At 45.3% G+C, this 27,414-nt stretch overlaps 1 protein-coding gene across 5 annotated transcripts in view; it reads right to left on the reverse strand.

The window, feature by feature from the left end:
- Positions 1-27,414, reverse strand: part of EIF4B (eukaryotic translation initiation factor 4B) — a 246,767-nt gene that overhangs the window by 127,926 nt on the left and 91,427 nt on the right. For all 5 annotated transcript variants that reach the window (XM_033936328.1, XM_033936327.1, XM_033936329.1 and 2 more), the window contains exons 5-6: positions 13,618-13,672; positions 949-1,092 (exon numbers count right to left, since the gene is read on the reverse strand). In XM_033936328.1, the coding sequence (XP_033792219.1) occupies positions 949-1,092; positions 13,618-13,672 (199 nt within the window). The remainder of the gene's footprint in view (positions 1-948; positions 1,093-13,617; positions 13,673-27,414) is intronic.

Here is a 27,414-nt window from a genome sequence, read left to right on the forward strand (position 1 = left end):
AAGGGAAAAACTGCAGGTGGCAGTAGAGCTCCCAGTGAAGCAGGAGGGACACAGAAAAAAATCCAGAGTGGATTCCTTCTGCATATGGCTTGCGGCCATGGGGAGATAACTCACTTTTCTAGAATGACACACCTATTTACTGGAAAATATATTATCAAGGTAATGACATGATCTCTTTTATTGGTAGCAAATAGATACAATGTACAGTGTTCCCCCAGTCATTCGCGGTCGGCAGTTATATACACTTGCTTGATATTTGGGTCAATTTATTTCAAATAAATCATAAATCATGTGCAACTTTCTTTAAATTAGACCTCTTAATTTAAGTTTCAAGTTTTTAAGCTTGATATACCGCACATCCAATGTCTGAGCAATTTACAATTTAAAAAATGTAGAGGGTCATTAAACTCAGACAACAAAATAAATAAACGAAAAAGAAAGACTTGAAGGAGATAGAGTAGGACAAAATAGAAGAGGGAACAAGGGGAAGAACTCCATTTTAATGATAGGAAAGGAAAACAGGGAAATAACATGAGGGAAAAAGGGTAAGGGATTAAGCATAGGCAATTTTATTTTCAGGCCAAAAAATAAAGGAAAAGTTATCTGTTCCATTTTTACTTATACACTAGGCTGTCTATTAAAATGTTTTGTATTGTGTTGTCATTGTAATGTAGCATACTTTGCTACACTTTGTATTGTTATTTGAATATTTTCACTGATGTAATTCTCTATTACGTATGTTTGACTTATTCTTGCTGTAAACCACTTGGAGTGAATTATTTCAAAAAGGCAGTAAATAAATCCCAAAAATTAAATATTAATTTATGATCCACCAGGATGTAAAATACATTCCAAAAACTCAGGTAGATAAGATTTATATTTTAATTTTTGAACATTAGATTAAAATGTCAAATAATAATTCCCCATAACCCACCCACAGAAACTTACTGTCTCCAAAGCTGTCATCCCCTCTCCGAGGAGGGTAATCATCAAAGCTGTCCGTTGTAGGGCGGGCTCTCCAGTCTGAGACATCTGTCTTGTCAGAATCCCGGTTACGGTCTCTATCCCTGCCGAAGGAGCGGTCATCCCTGTCTGCAGCGAAGAAGGAAGTGAAACACTGCATGCAAGCTCAAAGACTTGAGCACCTGAATATTGTCATCTTTATCAGAATGATTTTGGGTTTTATTTCCTTAAAGTTTATTTCATGATTATTAGTACATGGAATTCTTTTTTTGCAATACTTAACTATTAATTTATCAGAAGCCAATTTTTAATATCAACCACGTTCTAACTTTAGAAAACCTTCAAAACAACTAATTACTAAAATGCTGTCACCACTTGTGTCCTCACAAAGAAAAGGACTACTGCTCTACAATACAGTGAAGATGCTTACCTGCAGCAGGTGTTCTCCAAGGACATCAGGCATATAGTCTCACATGTGGGAGACATTATGAACACTGCCAAGTGCACTGCCACTTTAAATCTTTAAGCAGTGCCCATACCACACATGTGTCTTCCTGCCCAACATCAGTTTGTGGGACCATTAGTTTAGTAACAAAGCTAAAAAGTCAACAAGGGGAGGTGAGCGGGTTGTGAGAATATGTTTGCTGTCCTCGGACAACACATGGAACAGGTAAGTACCTTCGCTTTCTCAGGATAAGCATGTATTCTCACATTTGGGACTCCCAAGCTGCCAGGATCATGATTTTGGAAGAGGTTAATCAATATGAGCCTGGCAAAACCCAATTAGGTCAGAGGGAAAGTTGGGCTCAGGAAGTGAAAAAATTTTGCATAACTGCTTGCTCAAACCAACTCTCTCTTCTGGAGTTGTGCATGTAAACCAATTTGAGTGTGGTTGTATTACTACAAAAAAGGGATATACAACTCCCAATCCCTTTCCCCCTTTTCTAAACAATAATGAGAGGTAAACGTATGTATTAACAACCAGGTAGCCACTTTGCATATGTCTTCAATAGATGCCAAGCAGAAATGAACTACTGAGCTATTGTGGGTTGTTATATGACCTTGAAAAGTCAACCCAACCTGAATGGGGAGTGTGTGGCGCAGTGGTTAAAGCTACAGCCTCAGCACCCTGGGGTTATGGGTTCAAACCCACGCTGCTCCTTGTGATCCTGGGCAAGTCACTTAATCCCCCCATTGCCCCAGGTACATTAGGTAGATTGTGAGCCCGCCGGGACAGACAGGGAAAAATGCTTGAGTACCTGAATAAATTCATGTAAACCGTTCTGAACTCCCCTGGGAGAACGGTATAGAAAAAATTGAATAAAAAGAAAGAATAAAAGAATATACAAGGAGAAGATAAAGTCCGCTAACCATGTGGAAATGATTCTCTTGGTAACAGGAACTCTTAGTCTATTAGGATCAAAATCCACAAAGAGTTGGGAGGACTTCTTATGAGGCTTAATCTGGTCCAGGTAGTATTCTAGAAGCACTGCTTCTTCAGGATGGAATGTGACTTAAGAAAGAAAACGGGCAAAACTATGAATTGATTGACATAGAATTCCAAGACAACTTTATGAAGAAATTTGGGATGTGTACAGATTACCCTGTCATGACAGAATTTGGTGTAGGAAGGATTTGCAAACGTGAGGCGATAAGGAAAAAGACCGTCCAAGTGAAAAGCTTCAAAGAACAAGAGAGAACCACATTATGATCCCAAGCAATAGGCGGAGGTTTGATAGGTAGTTTTGTGTGAAAAAGGCCTTTCATGAACCGAACTATCAAGGGATAAACAGAAACAGGGTTTCTATCTAGTACTGAGTGGAATGCACTGACAGTGCCAAGACAAACTCAAATGGAGTTGGTCTTCAGTCCATAATTTGAGAGATATAGAAGGTAATCCAGTATCGATGGAAGTGGGGATCTAGAGAAAGCAATGTACACCTGGCAGAAAATTGTGTCCACTTGAAGCGAAATAGCATTGAGTGGAAGGTTTCCTAGATGCCTCTGTGACAAAATAGACTGCAGTCAAAAGGCAGAAAGAATTTATATGTTTGGAGAAAGAAATAATGCTGCTAGTGCCAATAAGCGATGGTTCAGCTGAAGGACAGACCCTTCATTCTGAGTGAGGAACGTTGGAAATTGTTGGAATTTCCACAATTTCTTGGTTGAAAGCTCTAGAAGGAGTGGAAAACAAACTTCACATAGCCAGAGAGGAGCTATTAGAATCATGGTGCCCTGATTCTAGCAAAGTTTGAGTTTTCCCTATAAGAGGAATAGGAGGGAATGCATACAGGAATTTGTTCCCCCAATGAATCAGAAATGTGTTCAAAGCAATGTGGTTGGGGGGCGAAGAGTCTAGAACATAATTGTAGAAATTTACTGTTCTAAAGGGAAGCAAAGAGATCTATTTCTGATGCTACTCACTGAGAGAAAATTAGATGCAAAGCAGGTGTGCTGAGAGACTATTCGTGAGGCTAAAGAAGCCTGCTCGGTTTGTCTGCCAGAATATTCTGCTTCCCCGCTAGATAAACCACCCTGAGAAAGATTCCATGGGCAGTTGCCCTTGTCCATATTTTGATGGCTTCCATACAAAGGTGACAAGATCCTGCTCCCCCTTGTATGTTTAGACAGAACATGGCAACTTGATTGTCTGTACGGACATGTACTACCTGCTAAAGTAGACAATCCTGGAATATCGAGAGCATTCCTTATCACCAATAACTTGAGAAGATTGATGTACAGTGTTTGTTTATGGCGAAGCCACACTACCTGTGTGTAGACCGTCCAGATGAGCCCCTAAGCCTGCCATAGAAGCTTCTGTGGTTAGAAGCATTGATGTTGCAGAAGCTGGAAAGGGAAATCCTGAGTAAGATTGTGTGATGCCAACCACTACTGGAGAGAGCACCATAGATCTAGGGTCATTTGTATTAGAGCAGACAGGGATCCCATGGCTTAGAACCATTGGATTGATAAAGTTAACTATGGGATCCTGAAGTGAAGATGTGTGAATGGGGAATCACATGAACCGTCAAGCCAAGTGACTGATAAGGCGTAACATCTGGTGTGCAAATGTGTGCTTGAAGTCAGAGATTGTTTGACACAGATGAATAAGATTGTCTATTCTCTGCTTAAGTAGAAAAGCTTGACCCTGAATGTTGTTCAAGAATGCTCTTATGTACCGTATTTTCACATAGATAACGCGCACCCGTGTAAAACGCGCACACGGGTATAGCGCGCAAAAAACACATATTTATGTACATAAATTTTTATATACCGCGCACACCCGTATACTGCGCATGCTGCCCGACTCTCCTTTCGCCCGCCCCGACTCTCCTCTGGAGACCCCGACTCTGTTTTCGCCCGCCCCTACTCTCCTTTCCTCCTTGAAGTCCTGTCCCTACCCTGAAAGCCTGATGCCCCCCCCCCGACGTCCGATTCACCCACCCGCAGGACCGCTCGCACCCCCACCCCGAAGGACCGCTCGCACGCACCCGCACCCTGAAGGACCGCTCGCACCCCCACCCCGAATGAGCGCTCGCACTCCCACCCCGAAGGACCGCTGGCACCCCCACCCGAAGAACCGCTTGCACCCCCACAGCCTCCCCCCCTCCCCCATGGAGAAGCTGTCTACCTTGTTTCCGGATTCCAGCGAGCCCAGCTGTTTTCTCTGCCGGCAGTCCCGCCCCTTCTCTGAGCCCTGCTGCGCTGCTTTTTCTTCCGGCGGTCCCACCCTTTCTCTGACATCAGAGAAAGGGCGGGACCGCCTGAAGAGGAAGCAGCGCAGCACAGGGCTCTGAGAAGGGGCAGGACCACCGGCAGAGGAAGCAGCTGGGCTGGCATCCGGAAACAAGGTAGACAGCTTCTCCATGGGGGAGGCTGTGGGGGTGCGAGCGGTCCTTCGGGTGGGGGTGCGAGTGGTCCTTCGGGGTGGGAGTGCGAGCGCTCCTTCCGGGTGATGAATCGGGCGTCGGGGGGGAAACTATGTAAAAAAAATTTTGTATAACGCGCAAGGGTATGCGCAGTTTGTAAAAACCACGTATAACGCGCGCGTTATATGCGAGAAAATACGGTCCTCCAAGATGGCTGTAGATGTGACTTTTGGTAGTTGATGGCAAACTCTAGAAGCTTGAGAAGATTAACTGTTGAGTAAATGGCAACCTGAGCTTTCCCACTGGTCAGGACCTAGACACTAAACACACCAATTATAAGGATCAGAGCCTAAAATGATCCAATTAAATCAAGTACATTTCTTGAAGCCACTTGCCACACCCTCTGACATGAAGGGAACAATGGCCAATGGAAAGTCAAAAGACTCGATGGTCCAGGAAGAATTGAGTAAAATGTATACTGAAAAACGTTGATACTTTCTGGGTCAAAAAAGTGGTCTGAAGGTCAAAAATTTGACAGAATTTAACCAAACTCAAGAGAATTGTTGAAAAATGGAAAAAAAAATATGAAGAAAACAAGAATAAAATAATATCAGGAAGGCACAAAAGAGACTTCAAAGTTTTATGTGCTGAGGAGAAATCAAAGACACAGCTTTTCAGCTCCATAGAAAACTAAGAACTGATGGTCCTGCGAGCCGATGTCAAGTGGGAAGGCACCTGCATGCAGTACAGGCACTGCCTAGATTTAAAGTGACAGTGTACTTGGTAGTGTCTGTACTGGATTCCATGGATGTCCATCACCCACATGTGTGGATATAATGCCTGCTTGTTGTCAAAGAAAATTCTTATCATATGACCTCAGATGTCACAATAGAATTTTAAAAGTATATATGACCTGTAAAACTTCAAATCATGAATCCACCCTCACCAGTTACTGCATGCTTGTGAATTTTTTTCTTATCCCCCACAAGACAAAAAGATAAATGTCATCACATACAGGATTTAACTGGTTAATGCCGTTCAGCTTTCTTTCCTTGTCCACACAAAGAGCTCCTTTTACAAAGCCATGCTCATGATTCCCACATGGCAAATGTGAAGCCTATTCATTTCCTATGGGCTTCAATGCATTCACCCATGGGAATCGCTAGCATGGCTTTGTAAAATGAGCCAAAGTGGAAGTGACAGTAAGCCAAGTTAAGGTTCTCTTCTGGGCATGGGTGTTCCTCAAACAAGACGTATAGAGGAGCAACTTAAAGCTTTAAATGAAAACATCAAAGTAAAACATCTGATTTGAGGGGGAATTACTGTATTTTCGCTCCATAAGATGCACCTCACCATAAGACGCACCCCAAATTTAGAGGAAAACAAGAAAAAAAACATTCTGAACCAAATTGTGCACCCAGCCTCCCTCATTCCAGGTCTGCACCCAAACCCACACTTTTTGCCAGGCTCTGCACCCTGTTCCCCCTTCCCTGCCAGGCTCTGCACGCTATCTCCCCTTCCCTGACCTATAATCTACCACCACCCTCACCTCTGGTAGTAGCCTGGGACAGGAGGGATCTGTCCCAGTCAACTAAAAAATTTTTCCTCTTCCCCCCCCGGTACTACTTTTTTAAAAAACACAGCCCTTCCTTCCTTTTAAAACACCCCCACCCGCCAGCTCTTCCTTTTAAAACACCCCCCGCCCCACAGAACCTTTTTAAGCACCCTTTAAGCCTGGTGATCCAGTGGTGTATGGGCCAGCAGGAGAGGGCTGTCTGTGCTGCTGCCTGGGCCCGCCCCGCTTTCAGAATGGCTGCAGGCCCAGACTCAGTCAGCAGCGCAGACAGCCCGCTCCTGCTGGCCCATACACCGCTAGATCATCAGGCTTAAGGGGTGCTTAAAAAGGTACTGCGGGGCGGGGGGGGGGGGTGTTTTAAAAGGAAGGGTGGGTAGTGTTTTAAAAAAGTACCGGGAGGGTTGTCATCTTCGCTCCCCTTTTTGGAGGTGGGAAAAGTATATCTTATGGACCGAAATATATGGTAAAAAAGAAATTGAAAGAAAAGTTTCTAGCACATACCAATTGGGAAAAAATATAGTTTCAAACATTTTTGTTTGTTTGTTTTGGTCAAAGAACTTCTATCAATGTAGCATCAGGACTCAAGATAAAATGCTAAACCTAGACAGAAAGAAGGCAGTTTTCATAATTGTGTGAACAGGGGTATTATTATCAACAGATTTTGGGTCAAATTTTAAGGGAAATACAAACTTTGTACCCACAGGTAAAGCTGATTTTGTTAGGGTAAAAAACTGCTTTTTGTATTTTATACCCAAAAGAATGTGAGCTTTATCTTTTTTGCTGTACTTTCACCCAGATGCCTGTTTTATTGCAGAGTTATTTTTAGGAAACTGGGACCCACAACCCCTAATCTACCTTCACAAGCAATGTTCCCAAACATAACAACGGAAACCAGAAATGAACTTAAATAATCAAATAAGTTTATTGAAAAAATTAATTTGATAATTATTAAGAACAAAAACTGAACTAGTGCAGCAAATTAATGTACAACTGGAGGCTAACAAATGAATTTCAGCTTTTGTTTACAGTTAAACCCTTCTAAGATAGCTTTCTCTTACCCTAAATTCTACTCACCTACTAATAAACTTGATTCCTCAATAATTCTAACTATAGTTTTTAAATTAGATTAAAGATAATATATATATTACCCCCAAACAATTTTCTATGGAAAAGCTCACACACCCAATAGAGGAAGGGGACCAAACCAGGAGCAGCCCAAAAGGTAGCAGACAGCCCCTCATTCCTCTTGAAATAGACTATTACCCATAAAATTTACACCATGTGACCAAATTCATGCATATGTGGCTTTAGGGCACATGTCGTCTCTGCACAGCTCCCCAAGAAGGGGGGGCAGGATACACAATACCGGCCAATCTCCACTAGCCAGATTATGCTATATCCCTTCTCTTGGGCTTACGATTGGTGCATCCATGATCATGCCAATCTCCTTTTTCCCCAGAACCTCTTGCTAGTCCAGGTCACCTTGGTCCTCACATCCAGGCACAACATGGCACTGATAAATCCGCTCTTCGTCCCTGTTGGTTTTTGCATGATCATCCATTTCTGGGTCCAACTTAAACATATGGTCATTGCCAAATATCAGATAGCAAGCCGAAGGGCTTTTGCTGATCTGAAAAACAACCCAATTAAGCAGTCAAGTCAGACAGCCATTTCCAGAGAGAAAATTTCTTTCTTGTCCTCCATTTTAAGTTAGCCACTTTCTTACTAAATCTGTCATTTATGTTAATAAAAAATATACAATTTCATTCTTCTGTCAAAACTATGGGGCCCTTTTACTAGATCATTTTGGCTCCCGGTTCAAATTTCTTGACCTAATAGTGGCAATGCCAGCATAGATCAACACAATCAAATATTTTCCTCATAAAAAAATGCAAAACAGTTTATAACTTGAAGAGCTGACCATGATAATGTATGCCATTAATATGGAAACTTCAATGACCTTTGACCCTTATTTTCAGGCAGTTTCAGGGGGTCTGAAACATGCTCTAATAGAGTTAGTTTGAAAATATTTCCTGAATATTTTTTTTAAGCTTGTTAAAAATATCCGATTTTTGCCATTTAAAAAAACCCCCAAAAAACCCCAAAAAATAACACAAAATTGAAATAATGAAATTAGCTTATAATTTGAAATTGTATATTTGAAAATAAAGTCCTGTCACAAAATAACAGAGAGCTTCAGGGATAGCTTCATTTTTACAGGAGCCACAGAAGGCTAAACTCTGAATTATTTTTTTTAGCACAGTCCATTTTTTCAGCCCACTTTGATGCTTTTTACATACGTCAGTTTCAAAGAAAGTTTACATTAGTTCCACTGAACAGATCGTAAAAAGTTGTATAATATTGCCAAGTTTCATTTGTTCTGTTTCAATAGCCAAATAAATATTTTGACTCAAAATTGTGAAGGGATACTGTACATGGTCATGGTGTGGTAAACAAAGAGCTATATCTCCACAAATATTCCACTGGCGATCCTAAACTTTAGCAGTTTGATGGGGCATGTAAGATTCAGCATACAAAGTTTCATCAAAATCCATGATGGTGAGGTAGGCCACTTTTCTAAAATTTGAAATGACAGAGAATGACCCAATAGCTACAGCAAATGTTTTAGAAGAGACATCAGAAGCTGCTCAGGTCATGAACTCTTTTAGTAGGCAAATGCGGAAATACTGCTTATAATGCTCCACAATGGGAATGCAACTAGATCTCTATGAGGAACATCAAACTCACAGAGAGGAACTGAAGCAATCACCAAGCTAAGGGTCTCCAAGTTGAGTGTAATGCAAGCAAAAGCAAGCATTTACTCCCTTTAAGTTGGAATTGGCTGAAAGGAGCTGTCCTTCTTTGATACTATGAAATAAATGTAGAAACGGCCCCAATTTATCAGTCAGAAAGACCTGTTCCACTGCCCCCAAACTGAGCAAGTGTCAAAGTAAGAGTAATTGCCCATCACTTAAGCTCCAGGCCATAAGGGGATGCCAATGGTGCTAGCGAACTCCAATGAAAACCCTTTTCTGGCTACTTCCAAAACCCACTGATATGCACCCACTCATGGTGGAAGAGAGTCAGCAAGCCCCCTACCTGTACCGCTGAGACCCAGCGCACCCTTATTGGGTACCAAGGGCAGACTCTGTTGCACAGGAGGGACCAGAGTTGGCTGCTCTTTTAGGCCCACCTCTTAATAAATTTCACTAGGAATTATTTGATCCAGGATCTATCTGCTGGAGAGGAAGCGTTATCGCTAGGTGAAATACTTTAAGCTGGAGAAACATTAAAAGAAGAAAAGAAGAAAGAAGAGTGCAGTGTAGTGATTTATCTGAAAAAGTCTTTGACATAGTGTCTGCATTTGGTTACCTGGTGTTGCAATACATACAGGGTATAGATTCTTAGGGTTTATTGAATTTTTGTCTACAGTTTTGAGATAAAACACTAACTTTATTTACTGTATTTTTCGCTCCTTAATACGCACTTTTTCCACCCCCAAAAAGGGGGTGGAAATGTAAGTGCGTCTCATGAAGCGAAGATACAAATTTAAGCCCGCTGCTGCATATTTTAAAAAACCCCTACAGCCGCCGCATATTTTAACACCCCTCTGCCACTGCCACATATTTTTAAACCACCACCCCCTGCCGCCGCTGCATATTTTAACCCCCTGGCCGCATATTTTTAAAAACCCCACCACTGCTGCAACTTTAATCCCGCCCGCCCGCTCGCTCGCTGCCGTCGGACCTGGTGGCCTAGTGAATTTCCCGGCCAGAAGTGCAGAGATTAAGAGCAAGCCCTCCGCGCTCCTGCCTGGGCCCGCACCGATCTCCGAATGGCTACAATCAGCTCTCGCCGGGACTCACGAGAACTGCCTGCAGCCATTCGGAGATCAGTGCGGACCTGCAGGAGCACGGAGGATTTGCCCCCAATCTCTGCGCTTCTGGCCTGTGCGCCGCTGGCTGGGAAAGATGGGAGAAATTAAAAAAGGTACCGAGGGGGGATGATTAAAAAAGGTACTGGGAGGTACGTGGGGGATGATTTATGGTACTGGGAGGTACGTGGGGGATGATTTATGGTACTGGGGGGCATGTGGTTGCATGGGGGGATGATTTATGGCACTGGGGGGCATGTGGTTGCATGGGGGGATGATTTATGGCACTGGGGGGCATGTGGTTGCATGGGGGGATGATTTATGGCACTGGGGGGCATGTGGTTGCATGGGGGGATGATTTATGGTACTTGGGGGCATGTGGTTGCATGGGGGGATGATTTATGGTACTTGGGGGCATGTGGTTGCATGGGGGGATGATTTATGGTACTGGGGAGCATGTGGTTGCATGGGGGGATGATTTATGGTACTGGGGAGCATGTGGTTGCATGGGGGGATGATTTATGGTACTGGGGAGCATGTGGTTGCATGGGGGGATGATTTATGGTACTGGGGAGCATGTGGTTGCATGGGGGGATGATTTATGGTACTGGGGGGCATGTGGTTGCATGGGGGGATGATTTATGGTACTGGGGAGCATGTGGTTGCATGGGGGGATGATTTATGGTACTGGGGAGCATGTGGTTGCATGGGGGGATGATTTATGGTACTGGGGAGCATGTGGTTGCATGGGGGGATGATTTATGGTACTGGGGAGCATGTGGTTGCATGGGGGGATGATTTATGGTACTGGGGAGCATGTGGTTGCATGGGGGGATGATTTATGGTACTGGGGAGCATGTGGTTGCATGGGGGGATGATTTATGGTACTGGGGAGCATGTGGTTGCATGGGGGGATGATTTATGGTACTTGGGGAGCATGTGGTTGCATGGGGGGATGCTTTATGGTACTTGGGGGCATGTGGTTGCATGAGGGGATGATTTATGGTACTGGGGGGCATGTGGTTGCATGGGGGGATGATTTATGGTACTGGGGGGCATGTGGTTGCATGGGGGGATGATTTATGGTACTTGGGGGCATGTGGTTGCATGGGGGGATGATTTATGGTACTTGGGGGCATGTGGTTGCATGGGGGGATGATTTATGGTACTTGGGGGCATGTGGTTGCATGAGGGGATGATTTATGGTACTGGGGGGCATGTGGTTGCATGGGGGGATGATTTATGGTACTGGGGGGCATGTGGTTGCATGGGGGGATGATTTATGGTACTTGGGGGCATGTGGTTGCATGGGGGGATGATTTATGGTACTTGGGGGCATGTGGTTGCATGGGGGGATGATTTATGGTACTTGGGGGCATGTGGTTGCATGGGGGGATGATTTATGGTACTTGGGGGCATGTGGTTGCATGGGGGGATGATTTATGGTACTTGGGGGCATGTGGTTGCATGGGGGGATGATTTATGGTACTTGGGGGCATGTGGTTGCATGGGGGGATGATTTATGGTACTTGGGGGCATGTGGTTGCATGGGGGGATGATTTATGGTACTTGGGGGCATGTGGTTGCATGGGGGGATGATTTATGGTACTTGGGGGCATGTGGTTGCATGGGGGGATGATTTATGGTACTTGGGGGCATGTGGTTGCATGGGGGGATGATTTATGGTACTTGGGGGCATGTGGTTGCATGGGGGGATGATTTATGGTACTTGGGGGCATGTGGTTGCATGGGGGGATGATTTATGGTACTTGGGGGCATGTGGTTGCATGGGGGGATGATTTATGGTACTTGGGGGCATGTGGTTGCATGGGGGGATGATTTATGGTACTTGGGGGCATGTGGTTGCATGGGGGGATGATTTATGGTACTTGGGGGCATGTGGTTGCATGGGGGGATGATTTATGGTACTTGGGGGCATGTGGTTGCATGGGGGGATGATTTATGGTACTTGGGGGCATGTGGTTGCATGGGGGGATGATTTATGGTACTTGGGGGCATGTGGTTGCATGGGGGGATGATTTATGGTACTTGGGGGCATGTGGTTGCATGGGGGGATGATTTATGGTACTTGGGGGCATGTGGTTGCATGGGGGGATGATTTATGGTACTGGGGAGCATGTGGTTGCATGGGGGGATGATTTATGGTACTGGGGGGCATGTGGTTGCATGGGGGATGATTTATGGTACTGGGGGCATGTGGTTGCATGGGGGATAATTTATGGTACTGGGGGGCATGTGGTTGCATGGGGGATAATTTATGGTACTGGGGGCATGTGGTTGCATGGGGGGATGATTTATGGTACTGGGGGGCATGTGGTTGCATGGGGGGATGATTTATGGTACTGGGGGGCATGTGATTGCATGGGGGGATGATTTATGGTACTGGGGGGCATGTGGTTGCATGGGGGATGATTTATGGTACTGGAGGGCATGATTTATGGTACTGGGGGGCATGTGGTTGCATGGGGGGATGATTTATGGTACTGGGGGGCATGTAGTTGAATAGGGGGATGATTTATGGTACTGGGGGGCATGTGGTTGTATGGGGGGATGATTTAAGGTACTGGGGGGCATGTGGTTGTATGGGGGGATGATTTAAGGTACTGGGGGGCATGTGGTTGTATGGGGGGATGATTTAAGGTACTGGGGGGCATGTGGTTGTATGGGGGATGATTTAAAGTACTAGGGCACGTGGGGGTATTGGGGATGATTTAAGGTACTTGGGGGATGATTTAAGGTACTGAGGGGAGGGCCTGCCAGCCACTAGTCTTGCCTGCCCTGGCCTACCACTAGACCACCAGAGGGGGAGGGGCAGGATACAGAGCCTGGCAGGATTTGGTTCAATGTTTTTTCCCTTGTTTTCCTCCTCTAAATCTAGGGTGCGCACAGACACACACACATATATACACACAGACATACAAATTTATAGCTATGCAAATTTAACCCTACCCAGATGGCCACTTCACTGTAGCCCGACATTAAAATGAGTGACACCCTTCCTATACAGCTAGCAAATTTCACTCCAAAAATGCCATGAGATTCACCAGGCACAATAGTGGTGTTACAAGATCATTTATGGGGGGGGGGGGGGCAATTCTCACAAGAGCATGGGCTTTTTATACAATATATTTCAATTTAAGCCACAAGTAAATGGTTCAAGTATCCTGATAATTATCTCCAACACAAGAAAAGGAGTGCTGCACATACAAATATTTAGTAGGGAGAAAGGATGAACATACACCAATAAATATTCAAGTGAATCACACAGAACATCTGAGTAAAGTTCATCTGCCACCATGGGTTACCAGACTCACCTTTATCTTGAGTTTGGTCAGCAACATCCACTCTTATCCTTCTGTTCCCTAAAGACTTAAACACATAAGACAAATTTCTTAGGCTTTCTGGCCAATACCACTAAAAATAAAGTTGTTTTTCTGTAACTGAAGTTCTCTGTAGACAGCAGGATAAATTCAGCTGGAATGTGCGATGTCATCTAACAAGAGCAAGACATCCCTCTTGGTTCAGAAAAATCTTAGAGCCCAATATTCAAATGATTTATGATCTTAAATTGGCATCTTTTAAAACTGACTTTGGCTGAGTACCTACGTTTAAACTAAAAATTCCATCAAACTCTTAAATTTAGGAGCAGAAAAGATGGGTAGCAAATTTGGCAGATTAGAGTGAAGGTAAAAAAAAAAAAGTTAGTCGTTTAACATGGATTTTCAGCACAAGGCTCATAAATATAGACAAATGAATGGTAGGCTATCCTGTTTCATCTTGGACCAGACCTTTCTTTGGTGAGAATTGATGGTTTAAAGATAAGCATTACTTGCTTGTGTAAACATGTCATGTTGAAGGGTCATTGGCACTTCATTGTGAAAGTAGTAGAACTATATTGATCCGAAAACTCATAACCAAGCTTTGCCAGCCACAAGTACTTGTCTCGTACTATGCTCAGCGTTTGACAAACTTGCTGTGCACTTTTGCAAGATGATAGTCAAAACATGCATTGGCTTGCACAAGCAACTTACTGTGTGCAAGCCTAAACGCAAAATCATGTGATTCACAAGAATGTATGCATAGCTGTAATAGTATGTCAGATACATGCAGTTTTTCTGAACATGTTCTGACTTGCAACTATCACAGCACAGTGGCTGTATGAACAATGCTGGCTTTAAGGTTCATCATGACCTTATATCATCATATAAATCTGAAAAAAAGTGAAAATTTGCATAAGCCATATTTTTTGGATGGTCATATCTTCAGCTTCACTTGACTGTAAAAGCTCATACAGTGGTGCCTCACACAACGAACTTAATTGGTTCCAGGAGCAAGTTTGTTATGCGAAACGTTCGTTATGTGAAACGCGTTTTCCCATAAGAATACATGTAAAAAAAAATAATTCGTTCTGCAGCATAAAATATGCTAAGATGACATAAAAAAAGATAAATTTTTGGTTATTATTTTTATTTAGATACATCTAAAAACATAATTGTTTTTTAAAACAACACACATTTTTTAAATTTAAAGACAGACTAAGTAGAGTCTAATTTTACAGTGAGAGAGGGCAGAGTCTCAGCGGCAAAAACTGGGACTTAACTGTTCATTTTTTTTTTTCTACCGTGTTTCCCCGATGATAAGGCAGGGCCATCAAATAAGACAGCCCCCCCTTTTTAGAAAAAAATGTAAAATAAGGCACCCCCCCCGCAAATAAGCCACCCACCGATACCTGCGCTTACCCGAATCGGGTGGTACGGTGGGTGACTCCGTGTGGTCCCTGGCACCCCCGACACGATCGGGGCAAGAGGGAGCTCAAGCCCTCTTGCCCCCCCGACTCCCCGACACGATCGGGGCAAGAGGGAGCCCAAGCCCTCTTGCCCCCCGACTCCCCGACACGATCGGGGCAAGAGGGAGCCCAAGCCCTCTTGCCCCCCCGACTCCCCGACACGATCGGGGCAAGAGGGAGCCCAAGCCCTCTTGCCCCCCCCCGACTCCCCGACACGATCGGGGCAAGAGGGAGCCCAAGCCCTCTTGCCCCCCGACTCCCCGACACGATCGGGGCAAGAGGGAGCCCAAGCCCTCTTGCCCCCCCGACTCCCCGACACGATCGGGGCAAGAGGGAGCCCAAGCCCTCTTGCCCCCCCGACTCCCCGACACGATCGGGGCAAGAGGGAGCCCAAGCCCTCTTGCCCCGCCGATTCCCCAACTCCCCGACAATATCGGGCCAGGAGGGAGCCCAAGTCCTCCTGGCCACGGCGACCCCCTAACCCCACCCTGCACTACATTACGGGCAGGAGGGATCCCAGGCCCTCCTGCCCTCGACGCAAACCCCCCCTCCCCCCAACGACCGCCCCCCCCCAAGAACCTCCGACCGCCCCCCCAGCCGACCCGCGACCCCCCTGGCCGACCCCCACGACACCCCCAACCCCCTTCCCCGTACCTTTCTGTAGTTGGCCGGACAGACGGGAGCCAAACCCGCCTGTCCGGCAGGCAGCCAACGACGGAATGAGGCCGGATTGGCCCATCCGTCCCAAAGCTCCGCCTACTGGTGGGGCCTAAGGCGCCTGGGCCAATCAGAATAGGCCCGGGAGCCTTAGGTCCCTCCTGGGGGCAGGGCCTGAGGCACATGGTCGGGTTGGGCCCATGTGCCTCAGGCCCCGCCCCCAGGAGGGACCTAAGGCTCCCGGGCCTATTCTGATTGGCCCAGGCGCCTTAGGCCCCACCAGTAGGCGGAGCTTTGGGACGGATGGGCCAATCCGGCCTCATTCCGTCGTTGGCTGCCTGCCGGACAGGCGGGTTTGGCTCCCGTCTGTCCGGCCAACTACAGAAAGGTACGGGGAAGGGGGTTGGGGGTGTCGTGGGGGTCGGCCAGGGGGGTCGCGGGTCGGCTGGGGGGCGGTCGTTGGGGGGAGGGGGGGTTTGCGTCGAGGGCAGGAGGGCCTGGGATCCCTCCTGCCCGTAATGTAGTGCAGGGTGGGGTTAGGGGGTCGCCGTGGCCAGGAGGACTTGGGCTCCCTCCTGGCCCGATCGTGTCGGGGAGTCGGGGGGGGCAAGAGGGCTTGGGCTCCCTCTTGCCCCGATCGTGTCGGGGAGTCGGGGGGGGCAAGAGGGCTTGAGCTCCCTCTTGCCCCGATCGTGTCGGGGAGTCGGGGGGGCAAGAGGGCTTGGGCTCCCTCTTGCCCCGATCGTGTCGGGGAGTCGGGGGGGCAAGAGGGCTTGAGCTCCCTCTTGCCCCGATCGTGTCGGGGAGTCGGGGGGGCAAGAGGGCTTGGGCTCCCTCTTGCCCCGATCGTGTCGGGGAGTCGGGGGGGCAAGAGGGCTTGGGCTCCCTCTTGCCCCGATCGTGTCGGGGAGTCGGGGGGGCAAGAGGGCTTGGGCTCCCTCTTGCCCCGATCGTGTCGGGGAGTCGGGGGGGCAAGAGGGCTTGGGCTCCCTCTTGCCCCGATCGTGTCGGGGGGGGCAAGAGGGAGCCAGGCGGAGAGAGGGCAGTTAAGGATGCAGCTCGGGCGACTTCGTTGTGTGAAACGAAGTTCGTTGTACGAATCAAGACATAAAGTTCGTTGTGCGCAGCGTTCGCTGTGCGAGGCGTCCGTTATGCGAGGCACCACTGTATTGCAAATCTTGGAAATACCTCATGGTACATGTCTACTGGTAAAGTTGCACCCTCAGCTGACTTACCTACCAGCAACAGTATGGAGTCAAACTGTGGCAAAAATTTTCATTCGTGAATTTTTTTGCCTACTTTGCTGACCTGTAGAAATGGAAGCACATTCGCAAAAGATTTCAAACTTGGCACAGAAACTTGCCTCAAGGTGTTGTACCAAACTGCAAAATTTCAGACTCCTAGGTAATTTCCTTCTGCCGCAGTGCTTAAGCAACGTTGGCATTTTAGGTCACACGAGGCATGGGAGTGCTTATTTTTGAAGCTTTAATTCTCACCAAAGAAAGGTCGGGTCCAAGATGAAACAGGATAGTTTCTATAGCAAAAAATATGCTCTTTCAAATGATATCTTAAAAAAACAAAAAAATAACTACACATTAGAGATATTTGAATCTGAAAAACAGTGAAAATTTGCATAAATGTATAAAGCCATATTTTTTGAATGGTCATATCTTCAGCTTCACTTGACTGTAAAAGCTCATATTGAAAATTTTGGAAGTACCTCATAGTACATGTCTGCTGGTAAAGTTGTACATAGTAACATAATAACATAGTAGATGATGGCAGATAAAGACCCGAATGGTCCATCCAGTTTGCCCAACCTAATTTAATTTAAATTTTTTCTTCTTAGCTATTTCTGGGCAAAAATCCAAAGCTCTATCCAGTACTGTGCTTGGGTTCCAACTGCTGAAATCTCTGTCAAAACCTACTCCAGCCCATCTACACCCTCCTAGCCATTGAAGCCCTCTCCAGCCCATCCTCCCCCAAACAGCCATACACAGACACAGACCGTGCAAGTCTGCCCAGTACTGGCCTTAGTTCAATATTTAATATTATTTTCTGATTCTAGCTCCTCTGTGTTCATCCCACGCTTCTTTGAACTCAGTCACCATTTTCCTTTCCACCACCTCTCTCGGGAGCGCATTCCAGGCATCCACCACCCTCTCCGTAAATTAGAATTTCCTAACATTGCTCTTGAATCTACCACCCCTCAACCTCAAATTATGTCCTCTGGTTTTACCATTTTCCTTTCTCTGGAAAAGATTTTGTTCTACGTTAATACCCATCAAGTATTTGAACGTCTGAATCATATCTCCCCTGTCCCTCCTTTCCTCTAGGGCAGTGGTCTCAAACCCAGCCAGCTGATTAACCGTTCCCCTTAACTGTATCCTTGACATCTTGTTTGTCTGTCTTGCCTGTTTAGATTGTAAGCTCTAGCAGGGACTATTTTCTTATTCTTTGTGACTCTGAACAGTGCTGCGTGCATCTGGTAGCGCTTTAGAAATAATAGTAGTAGTAGGAAGGCACTCACGCATGCGGGCAGTCTTAAAGCTTTCTAAAGCTTACACTGTCTTTACCGGACACTGTCCTTACCAGGCTTAGTGGATGACGTCACCCACATGTGAGAATATGCTGCCTGATGTCCTAGGATAATTGTAAATAAGAGTTTTTTAAATCTCCTAAATTAAGGGCTCCTTTTATAAAGGTGCGTTAGGGCCTTAACGCGCGGAATAGCAGGTGCTAAATTGCTGCGTGCGCTAGCCGCTACCGCCTCCTCTTGAGCAGGTGGTAATTTTTCAGGTAGTGTGTGCTAAAAACGCTAATGCACCTTTGTAAAAGGAGCCCTAAAATGAATTTTCAGCTAAACACTGGGCCACGTTTCTGGGAGATCTCTATTTCAGCCTGTAGCCCACTGCGGCATAACCTTTCTTGCTAATGCGCAAGACTTGCTTGACCCCATTTGATCGTTATTGGCGTGTGTTTGTTATCTTTTACGCTGTTTGCTTTATACTTTAACCACCATAGACCCCTGAGGAAGGCGTGTTATCCGAAACACGGGCCATGTCGGGTCCCTTGGTTGGCCATAAGGTTGTATATGTTACTGCATTTATTAATAAACTACGCCTGCATCTTGTACATTATCTACAGTCTGTTTGCTGTTTTCTGCAGACCACGTTGGATTTTCTTTTCCCCCCATGGTGGGAGTGTTGGCAATTTAGGAGAATAAATTTTGTAATACTGTTTGGCCAAACTGTCCATCCTGTCTGGAGAAAGAATCTAGACAATAGTGAGAAGTGAAGGTATGAACCGAGGACCAAGTAGCATCTCTACAAATTTCCGCAATAGGTGTAGATCTGAGGAAAGCTACTGAAGCTGCCATTGCTCTGACTTTATGGGCTGTGACTTTACTGTGAAGGAGTAATCCAGCCTGGGCATAGCAGAAAGAGATACAAGCCGCCATCCAGTTGGAGATGGTACGCTTAGAAATAGGACGTCCCAACTTATTTGGATCGAAGGAAAAAAAAGTTGAGGAGTAGTTCTGTGTGGTTTGGTGCGTTCCAAGTAGAAGGCCAAAGCACGTTTACATTCCAGAGTATGAAGAGCTGATTCTCCAGGATGAGAATGAGGCTTTGGAAAAAAACAGTGGAAGTACGATGGATTGGTTGAGATGAAATTCCGAAACCACTTTAGGGAGGAATTTAGGATGAGTACGAAGAACCACCTTGTCATGATGGAACACAGTGAATAGTGGGTCAGCAACTAAAGCTTGCAGTTCACCGACTCGTTGAGCGGAAGTGAGAGCTATGAGAAACACCACTTTCCAAGTGAGATACTTTAGATGAGCCTTATCAATTGGTTCAAATGGAGGCTTCATGAGTTGAGTAAGGTCAACATTGAGGTCCCAAACCACAGGAGGAGGTTTAACATTGAAGAGTCCTTTCATGAATTTGGAAACCACTGGATGAGCAGAGGGGTTTCCCTTCAATAGGCTGATGGAAAGCCGCAATTGCACTGAGATGGACTCGGACAGATATAGACTTGAGGCCAGAATTGGATAGGTGCAACAGGTAGTCTAAAACAGAAGATAAGGAGGAATAAATACTGAGGCTCCTTATGGTGAGAAAAATACCACGTAGAAAATCTAGTCCACTTTTGATGATAGCATTATCTAGTGGTAGGCTTCCTAGAAGCTTCTAAAACATCTCTTATAGATTGAGAAAACTGAAGAGGAGTTACGTTGAAAGGTACCAAGCTGTCAGGTGTAGAGACTGCAGGTTGGTATGAAGCAGAGATCCTTGACTCTGTAAGCAGAGAAGATAAAACTGGTAGAAGGTATCTGGTGCTGAGTTGAAGTAGAAGGGAGTACCAAGGTTGTCTCGGCCACCAGGAGCGATTAGAATCATGGTGGCATGATCGTTCTTCAACTTGACCAGAATCTTGAGAATGAGAGGAAAAGGAGGGAATGCGTAGAGGAAGAGATTCGTCCATTCCAGAAGAAAAGCATCTGCCTCAAGGCGGTGAGGAGAGTATATCCTGGAGCAGAACTGAGGCAGTTTGAAGTTGTGGGGAGCCGCAAAGAGGTCTATCTGAGGGGTTCCCCATTCTGAAAAAATGTGATGAAGAGGCGAGGAATGGAGAGTCCATTCATGAGGTTGCAGAAGACGACTCAAGTTGTCTGCCAAGCAATTCATCGCCCCTTGAATGTAGACAGCTTTGAGGAAGGTGTTGTGGCAGATTGCCCAGTCCCAAACCTTCAGAGCTTCTTGACAAAGGGAGGCAGATCACGTCCCTCCCTGTTTGTTGACATAATACATGGCGACTTGGTTGTCTGTCCGAATGAGGACTACTTGACCGTGAAGCAGATGTTGAAAAGCATCGAGAGCTTTGAGGATCGCTCTGAGTTCCAACAGATTGATATGACACTGACGATCCGTACTGATCCAGAGGCCTTGAGTACGGAGACCATCGAGATGAGCGCCCCAAGCGTAGGTCGAAGAGTCTTGTCGTAAGGACCTTCTGATGGTGGGGGGGGGGGGGGGGGGGCGTTTGAAAAAACACGACTCTGGAAAGATTGGAAGAGACCATCCACCAACGGAGAGACTTCTTCAAGGAAGGAGTGACTAAAATGTGTCAATAAGGAAGGTCCTGAGATGATTTTGCCTCCGACAGGTCTACATACCAGTTTTTCAGTCAGGTTGTTGATTCTGTAGGCTTCGGTGACCTGTGTCCAGCTGTTATCCTTTAGTATAGTTTCATCATTCCTTTCGCTTGAGATTGTTAAGTACATCAAAAAGCATTTCATCAATGGAAAAAGTGACGTGAGAGGACTTTCATGGAGGAAGAAAATTCTATTGGCGAGTATTTTGTCCGATGAGAAATGGCTTTTGAACTTGGGAACAAAAGATACTGTTATATAACCCCCAACCCCTGAACATATCTAAGTGACCTGGTGATTCTGAAAGAGAGGATAAATCAGGTGGGTGCACAATTGGTGGTTTCTTCAAGCCTCTCATGAGGGGAAGAGCTGAGACACAGATGTTTGTGTTCTGGAGAAGAATATAAGGCTATGTAGATAAGGAATTTTATTTTTCATATTATGAACATCAGTAAACATAGCTTCCCAAATGGCATCCTTTTTACTTAAAGGTCTCTAATCTAGAATCATCAGGAACGAGTAAACAAGCCCTTGGGTAGATGAAACTCTTCTTGACAGGCTACTCATTCTGTTGCAGAACACGCTTTGTCCCTTCTTCAATAGATGGATGATATCTCTGTTCAGAAGCACTTAAAAATCATCCCATAGTTCAGGAAGCTGTAAAGTTTTGACACCATCTACATAGCCATATATTCTTCTCCAGAACACATACTTCTGTATCTCAGCTCTTCCCCTCAAGAGAGGCTTGAAGAAACCACCACTTGTGCACCCACCTGATTTATCCTCTCTTTCAGAATCACCAGTTCACTTAGATATGTTCAGGGGTTGGTGGTTATATAACAGTATCATTGGCAAGATAATGTAGTGGCACAAAACTCTCAATAACACTTTGGATATTCGCACCAGCAGACAACACACCTCCCAAGGCAGCATATCTAGTTGGCAAATGGACATATCCAATGTCTCAGGAGTTATGAATGACCACTATCCTTTTTTTCCTAGTGATCACTAACACTGCAACTTTGCAGTATTTGAACTCCAGTTCCCGAGATGATTTTGCCTCTGACAGGTCTACATACCAGTTTTTCAGTCAGGTTGTTGATTCTGTAGGCTTCGGTGACCTGTGTCCAGCTGGTATCCTTTAGTATAGTTTCATCATTCCTTTTGCTTGAGATTGTTAAGTACATCAAAAAGCATTTCATCAATGGAAAAAGTGACGTGAGAGGACTTTCATGGAGGAAGAAAATTCTATTGGCGAGTATTTTGTTTGATGAGAAATGGCTTTTGAACTTGGGAACAAAAGAGGACTTAGAATTAAATACATAAAGAGGTGCTTATGAGAAGTGGTGAAGATAGTTTAGTGGTGAAGTGGCTTAAGACTAGAGCATTCAAGGAAAACCAAAAAACACTGTGGAATGACAACATTCCTGAAATGGACTTTATTAAAAATATAAAAGTTCCAAAAGTACAATAAAACAATCCACATATAAATAAAATGATCCACATAAGAACCTAAAAGACATAGTAACATGACGTCAGATAAAGACCCGAATGGTCCATCCAATCTGCCCAACCTGATTCAATTTAAATTTTTTCTTCTTAGCAAGAATCCAAAGCTCTACCTGGTACTGTGCTTGGGTTCCAACTGCTGAAATCTCCGTCAAAACCTACTCCAGCCCATCTACACCCTCATAGCCATTGAAGCCTGAAGGGGCACATATATTCCTTGTAAGTTTTCTATTCCTGCTTGAACTGCTGAACAGAGTTTGTATGTGCCAAGAAATCACAAGGCCATTTTATCTTTGTGTTCTGAGCTCTGTGTCTTACATCATGTGCTTTAGAGATAAGAAACATTGCTAGACCTTAGATGGAAACTTCCCATTAAACCTCCCCCCCCCCTTATGTTTGCTAACTCTTTCTAATGTATCCTGTTACCAAATTTGGTCTTTCCTACAGTCACGTTGCTTTTATGTATCCTGTTACCAAATTTGGTCTTTCCTACAGTCATCTGCTGAAAAAACTGACCCATGTATAATGCTATATAAATGGATGTAGGACTCATAATAAATGGACAATTTCTTTGGGACAAACCTGAGCCTGTGCATCCTTTCTTCCTAAAGGGACTGTCCCCAAATGCATCTGACTTACAAACGACAGATCGTGTGAGGCGGTATTGGGACCAGAACCTTTTCAGTTGGGGGCTCGTCCGGGATTGGATTGGTGCCAAGGCTCTAAGTGAATATGAATTTCAATGCTCACTGGGGTCTCTGCCCTCTTCCAAGCTCTTATTTGATTATTAAGGCTTCTGGCAAGTCTCTTGAGGCTTTTAAGCAAATCTCTTGGAGTTTTGGGAACTCCATGGAGTTTGGGGAACTCCTGCAGTACTTTTGAGTGGCCACACGTTCTTTTGGGAAGAACGAAATTATTAATAGACACGCCTGCCATGCTCTGCCATCTATGGGGGAAAAAAGCTTTGTGCATGCGTTTTTTCTGCTTTCTATCGCTTAGAAGATAAGGTTTATAGAGTATAAGTTTGTATTGTATTGTATATTATTGTGTCTTGCTTATAAGGTAAGGTAAGCGAGATTTGTGCATTGCCATTTTGTGTTTTGTAATGGGTCAGACAGGTAGTAAAGATCCTCCCCCTCCTAGAAAGATGTGACTTGTAAAACTTATGTTGCTCGTGTGTGTGACACTCTCCCTCCAGCTCACATCTCTCTGTGTCACCAGTCCTCCCCCGTATACTTTGCACTGTCTATACGCTTAACACTGAGGTAGGAAATATTGTAATGTGGAGTGCATTGCTGGCAGACTTCGATAGCTGTTTTCAGTCTGCCGTAGCTGAATTGTTTCTTGGCTCCATCTCGAACGTGAAATAGTCTGACCCTGACTCATATTTTGAGTCCCTCCTTCGGCTGCTACTCTCTGCTTTGAAGGAAACTTCTGTCGCTTCTTGTGCTGTGTTTCCGTGTCTTTTGATTGCCAACCCTAAGCGATTTGTTCTGTGCTGGTTCATATAAAAAAAAAAGGAAAAAAAAAAAACCAATTCCGTTTTACAGGCTCTCTTTCTTGTTCGGAGCAAGGCTAATATTTTTCTCACTGACCATCTGGCTGTCTGCCAGAAAGATTTGCAAGTTGTAAATTCTCTCTGTGCTTATCTGGACACTCTAGTCACTGACCTCAAGGAATGTGATTTTGGTTTACTCTTTCTGACTTAAAGCAACATTCCTCTGATTTGCAGTGCGAATTAGACAGAGCAGAAGCACTTTTGGCTGCCAGACCAGCTCCTGTTAGAATTTACTTACACTATCGGGGTCCACGCATGAATGCTGAACCTTCTATGGGAATTAATGGGATTCTGACTAAATCTGATCGTACTACACCTCTGTCTGTAGCCCCTCCAGATACAGGCTCTACTTTATTCTAGCACTCTTTTCTTTTTATTCCCCACTGCCCTGTCAGTCTGGGCTTCTGCTGACACTGATGTAGGCTCTATTTCATGCACCCCCTATCATGCTTCTCTGAAATCACTCACTTCCGTTTTCATCAAGCAGTACCTGCTCTCTCGGGAAAAGGAGAGGGCCATGATTCCACTGGTTGCTTCCTTTCTTTCCTCTAGTATGTTTTGGTAATTCCCATTGCACCCATTGTCCCTGACGTTTCTTCCCTCTTCTCCTCCATTCCACCTGCAGCCACTATTTTTCTCTGTCATTGAAGAATGTTTTTGGGGGTTTTTTTCTGTCCCTGTTGATGAGGCTACTCAGCCCCTTTTTGCCTTCACCTTCCAGCAACAGCAGTATATTTGGTGTAGAATGCCCCAGGACTATGTTGACTCCCCTGTGATGTTCTCCATTGTCCTTTGGGCTACTCTGCAGCCATGGACTGCCCCTCATGGTTCTGTCCTCATCCAGTATGTGGATGACCTCCTTCTATGTTTCATAACTCAGGAGACCTGTCAGGCTGATAGCTTGGACTTTTTACAATGGTTGTCTGTGTGTGGTTACAAGGTATCACGAAAGAAACTGCAATGGTATAAATCCGAGGTGGAATACCTGGGTTTTGTCCTGTCTCATGGTCAAAGGAAAATTAGCACTTCTCGCATTGCTGCTGTCCTGGGTCTGCCCTGCCCAGCTACCAAGAAAGACTTGCTTAATTGTTCTTGGTATGATTGGTTACTGCCACCAATGGATCCCTGATTGTTCCTTCTATGACCAGATTCTGAGACAGACCCTGGGTCCTGAAATGATTGATCTTATCAGATGGACTAAATAAAATGTTGGATGCTTTTGGATATTTGAAATGTGCTTTGGTTTTAACCCGGGCCGGGGTTTTCCTGATTATAATCAAATGTTTCACCTATTTGCTCAAGACAATTGTAAAACCATGACGGGAGTCCTGGTACAAGATCATGGTGGTAATTTACACCCTGTTGCCTTTTTTTCTAACCGTCACTCCTGTTCAAGTACAGGGCATGCCTGCCTGCTTGAGAGCCCTGGCTGCATGTGCTATGGTGGTAGAGATGGCCACTCCTCTGACCCTTGGTCTTTGGATCCCCCTCCCTCCCCTGTTCTCTTTCCTCTTCTTTCCCCTCCTGCTTTTCCCCCTTCCTCTATTTTTTCCCAACTTCAATCCTTTGTTTCCCCTTCTGAATTTGACACCTGGAACCTGGCCGGTGCCCAAAGCCGCCCTTTGGATGGACTTTGGTGCAAAGAGGGGAAACCCTGTATACCAGTCACTAGCTCTCCTTTACATTTCAACTTCTTGCCAGTGATTTTTTTCATTCTTGACTTTTGTTCTCCGATACAGACATACATGCTCCGTGCTAATCCCAACATAACCCATAAACACCACACCAGCACCTTATTTACCCCACTTCTCCTCTTACAGATTGACTTTACTCATATTCCTTATGCCACCGGGACCCAATAGGATTATGCCCTTGTTATTGTTGATATTTTCTCCCGATGGCCTGAAGTTTTCCCCACCACGAATGAAACAGCTCAGACTGTGGTGAATATCCTACTTCGCGAAATCATCTCTAGGTGGGATTACCTCAGATAATGGTCCTGCTTTCACTGCCAGAGTATGCAAAAACTTAGCTACTGAACTATCAAGGACAAAATTAGGAAAGCCACAGCTGGCTCGTTTGTAAATTGGAAGAAATTCCTTCCTATTCTTCTAGCTGAAATTAGGATGCAGCCGCATCGCACCACTGGTTACTCTCCCTTTGAAATTCTCATAGGACGACCTTTCCCCGCCCCATGGGTAGATAACCCCTCAATAGTTGAGAGTAGTGAGCTCCCCTTGATACAGGAAGAATACGTCCGAAAGCTCATAGGAACATTACGGCATGTTGAAAGAAACGTGTCTTGCACCTCTCCTTTCTTTCCACAGATTCCTACCCACTCCTTCCAGCCTGGCGACGTGGTCATCGTCCAGAAGCTTTTCAAGGATAGGAAACAGATGGACTTCCCCTTTGGACCTCCCACCACTGTGATCGCAGCAACCAGGACTGCTGTACTCACTGAGGAGTCTCCTATTTGGATCCACGCAAGTCGCTTGAAGAGGGTTAACCTAAAACCCCAGAAGCAAGCCATCCCTGAGCAGACCTCACCCCCAGTGGAACAGAACGATGATCTCGCTGCAGCATTCCACCAGCTTTATCATTCTCCTTCTTTCAGCGTTGCTGCTAGTATTTTTTCCTGTATGGATCATTTCCAACTGTGTTTACAGAGATGATGTGTCCTGGGTCCACGAAACTTTCTGCCTGTACCCATCTGTAAACGACACCCCAGGCACCTCTTTTGCGAATGTGATGTCAAGTTGGAACTTTTCTTCCCAAAGGGGGGGGCTGCCCCTCAATTGGAATCCAGAAAGATAGACAGCATACAGTCTTTTGGTATAATTCCAGCAGTGTGCATGTGGCCACCTTCTCCTTTGACTACTGTGACATTAGGGACTGCTCAACAATTGATGCCGCATGGCAGTGTGACTGGTTCCGTGATATTCCTAAAACTAAAAACATATACATATGTGTTACTGACTTACATTGGGGGGATAAGTGTGCGTCCTGGGGAGTGGTAGGGTAGAACACTGGCACTGCTTGGGCTTATAAACCGGAAAGTACTCAAAAAAGTGGACCAAAATGGTAAATCTCTGCTTAGCCACCTGGCCCTGGATATGATCCTTGCCGAGTAGGGGGCTGTCTGTAAAATTCTCCCCAGTACTTTATCTTGTTGCACCTTTATTCCTGACAATACAGTTCCTACGGGTACGGTTACTATGGCCATTCAGAAATCAGAGGACCTCTCTGCTGAGCTCAAACATAACTCTGGTTTATCTAATCCTTGGGACCAGTACTTTAGCTGGATGCAAGGATGGGTTAAACGGTTAGTGTTATAATATCTATTATTATTTGTACCCATGTTGCTTATGTCATTTTTAGACTGCTTATGTTTTATAGTGCTCGTATTACTGCTCCTAAGCCCACTCCTCGAGAGACATATCTGGACT

This window comes from Geotrypetes seraphini, chromosome 3 (genome assembly GCF_902459505.1).
Source record: "Geotrypetes seraphini chromosome 3, aGeoSer1.1, whole genome shotgun sequence".
NCBI classification, from domain to species: Eukaryota; Metazoa; Chordata; class Amphibia; order Gymnophiona; family Dermophiidae; genus Geotrypetes; species Geotrypetes seraphini.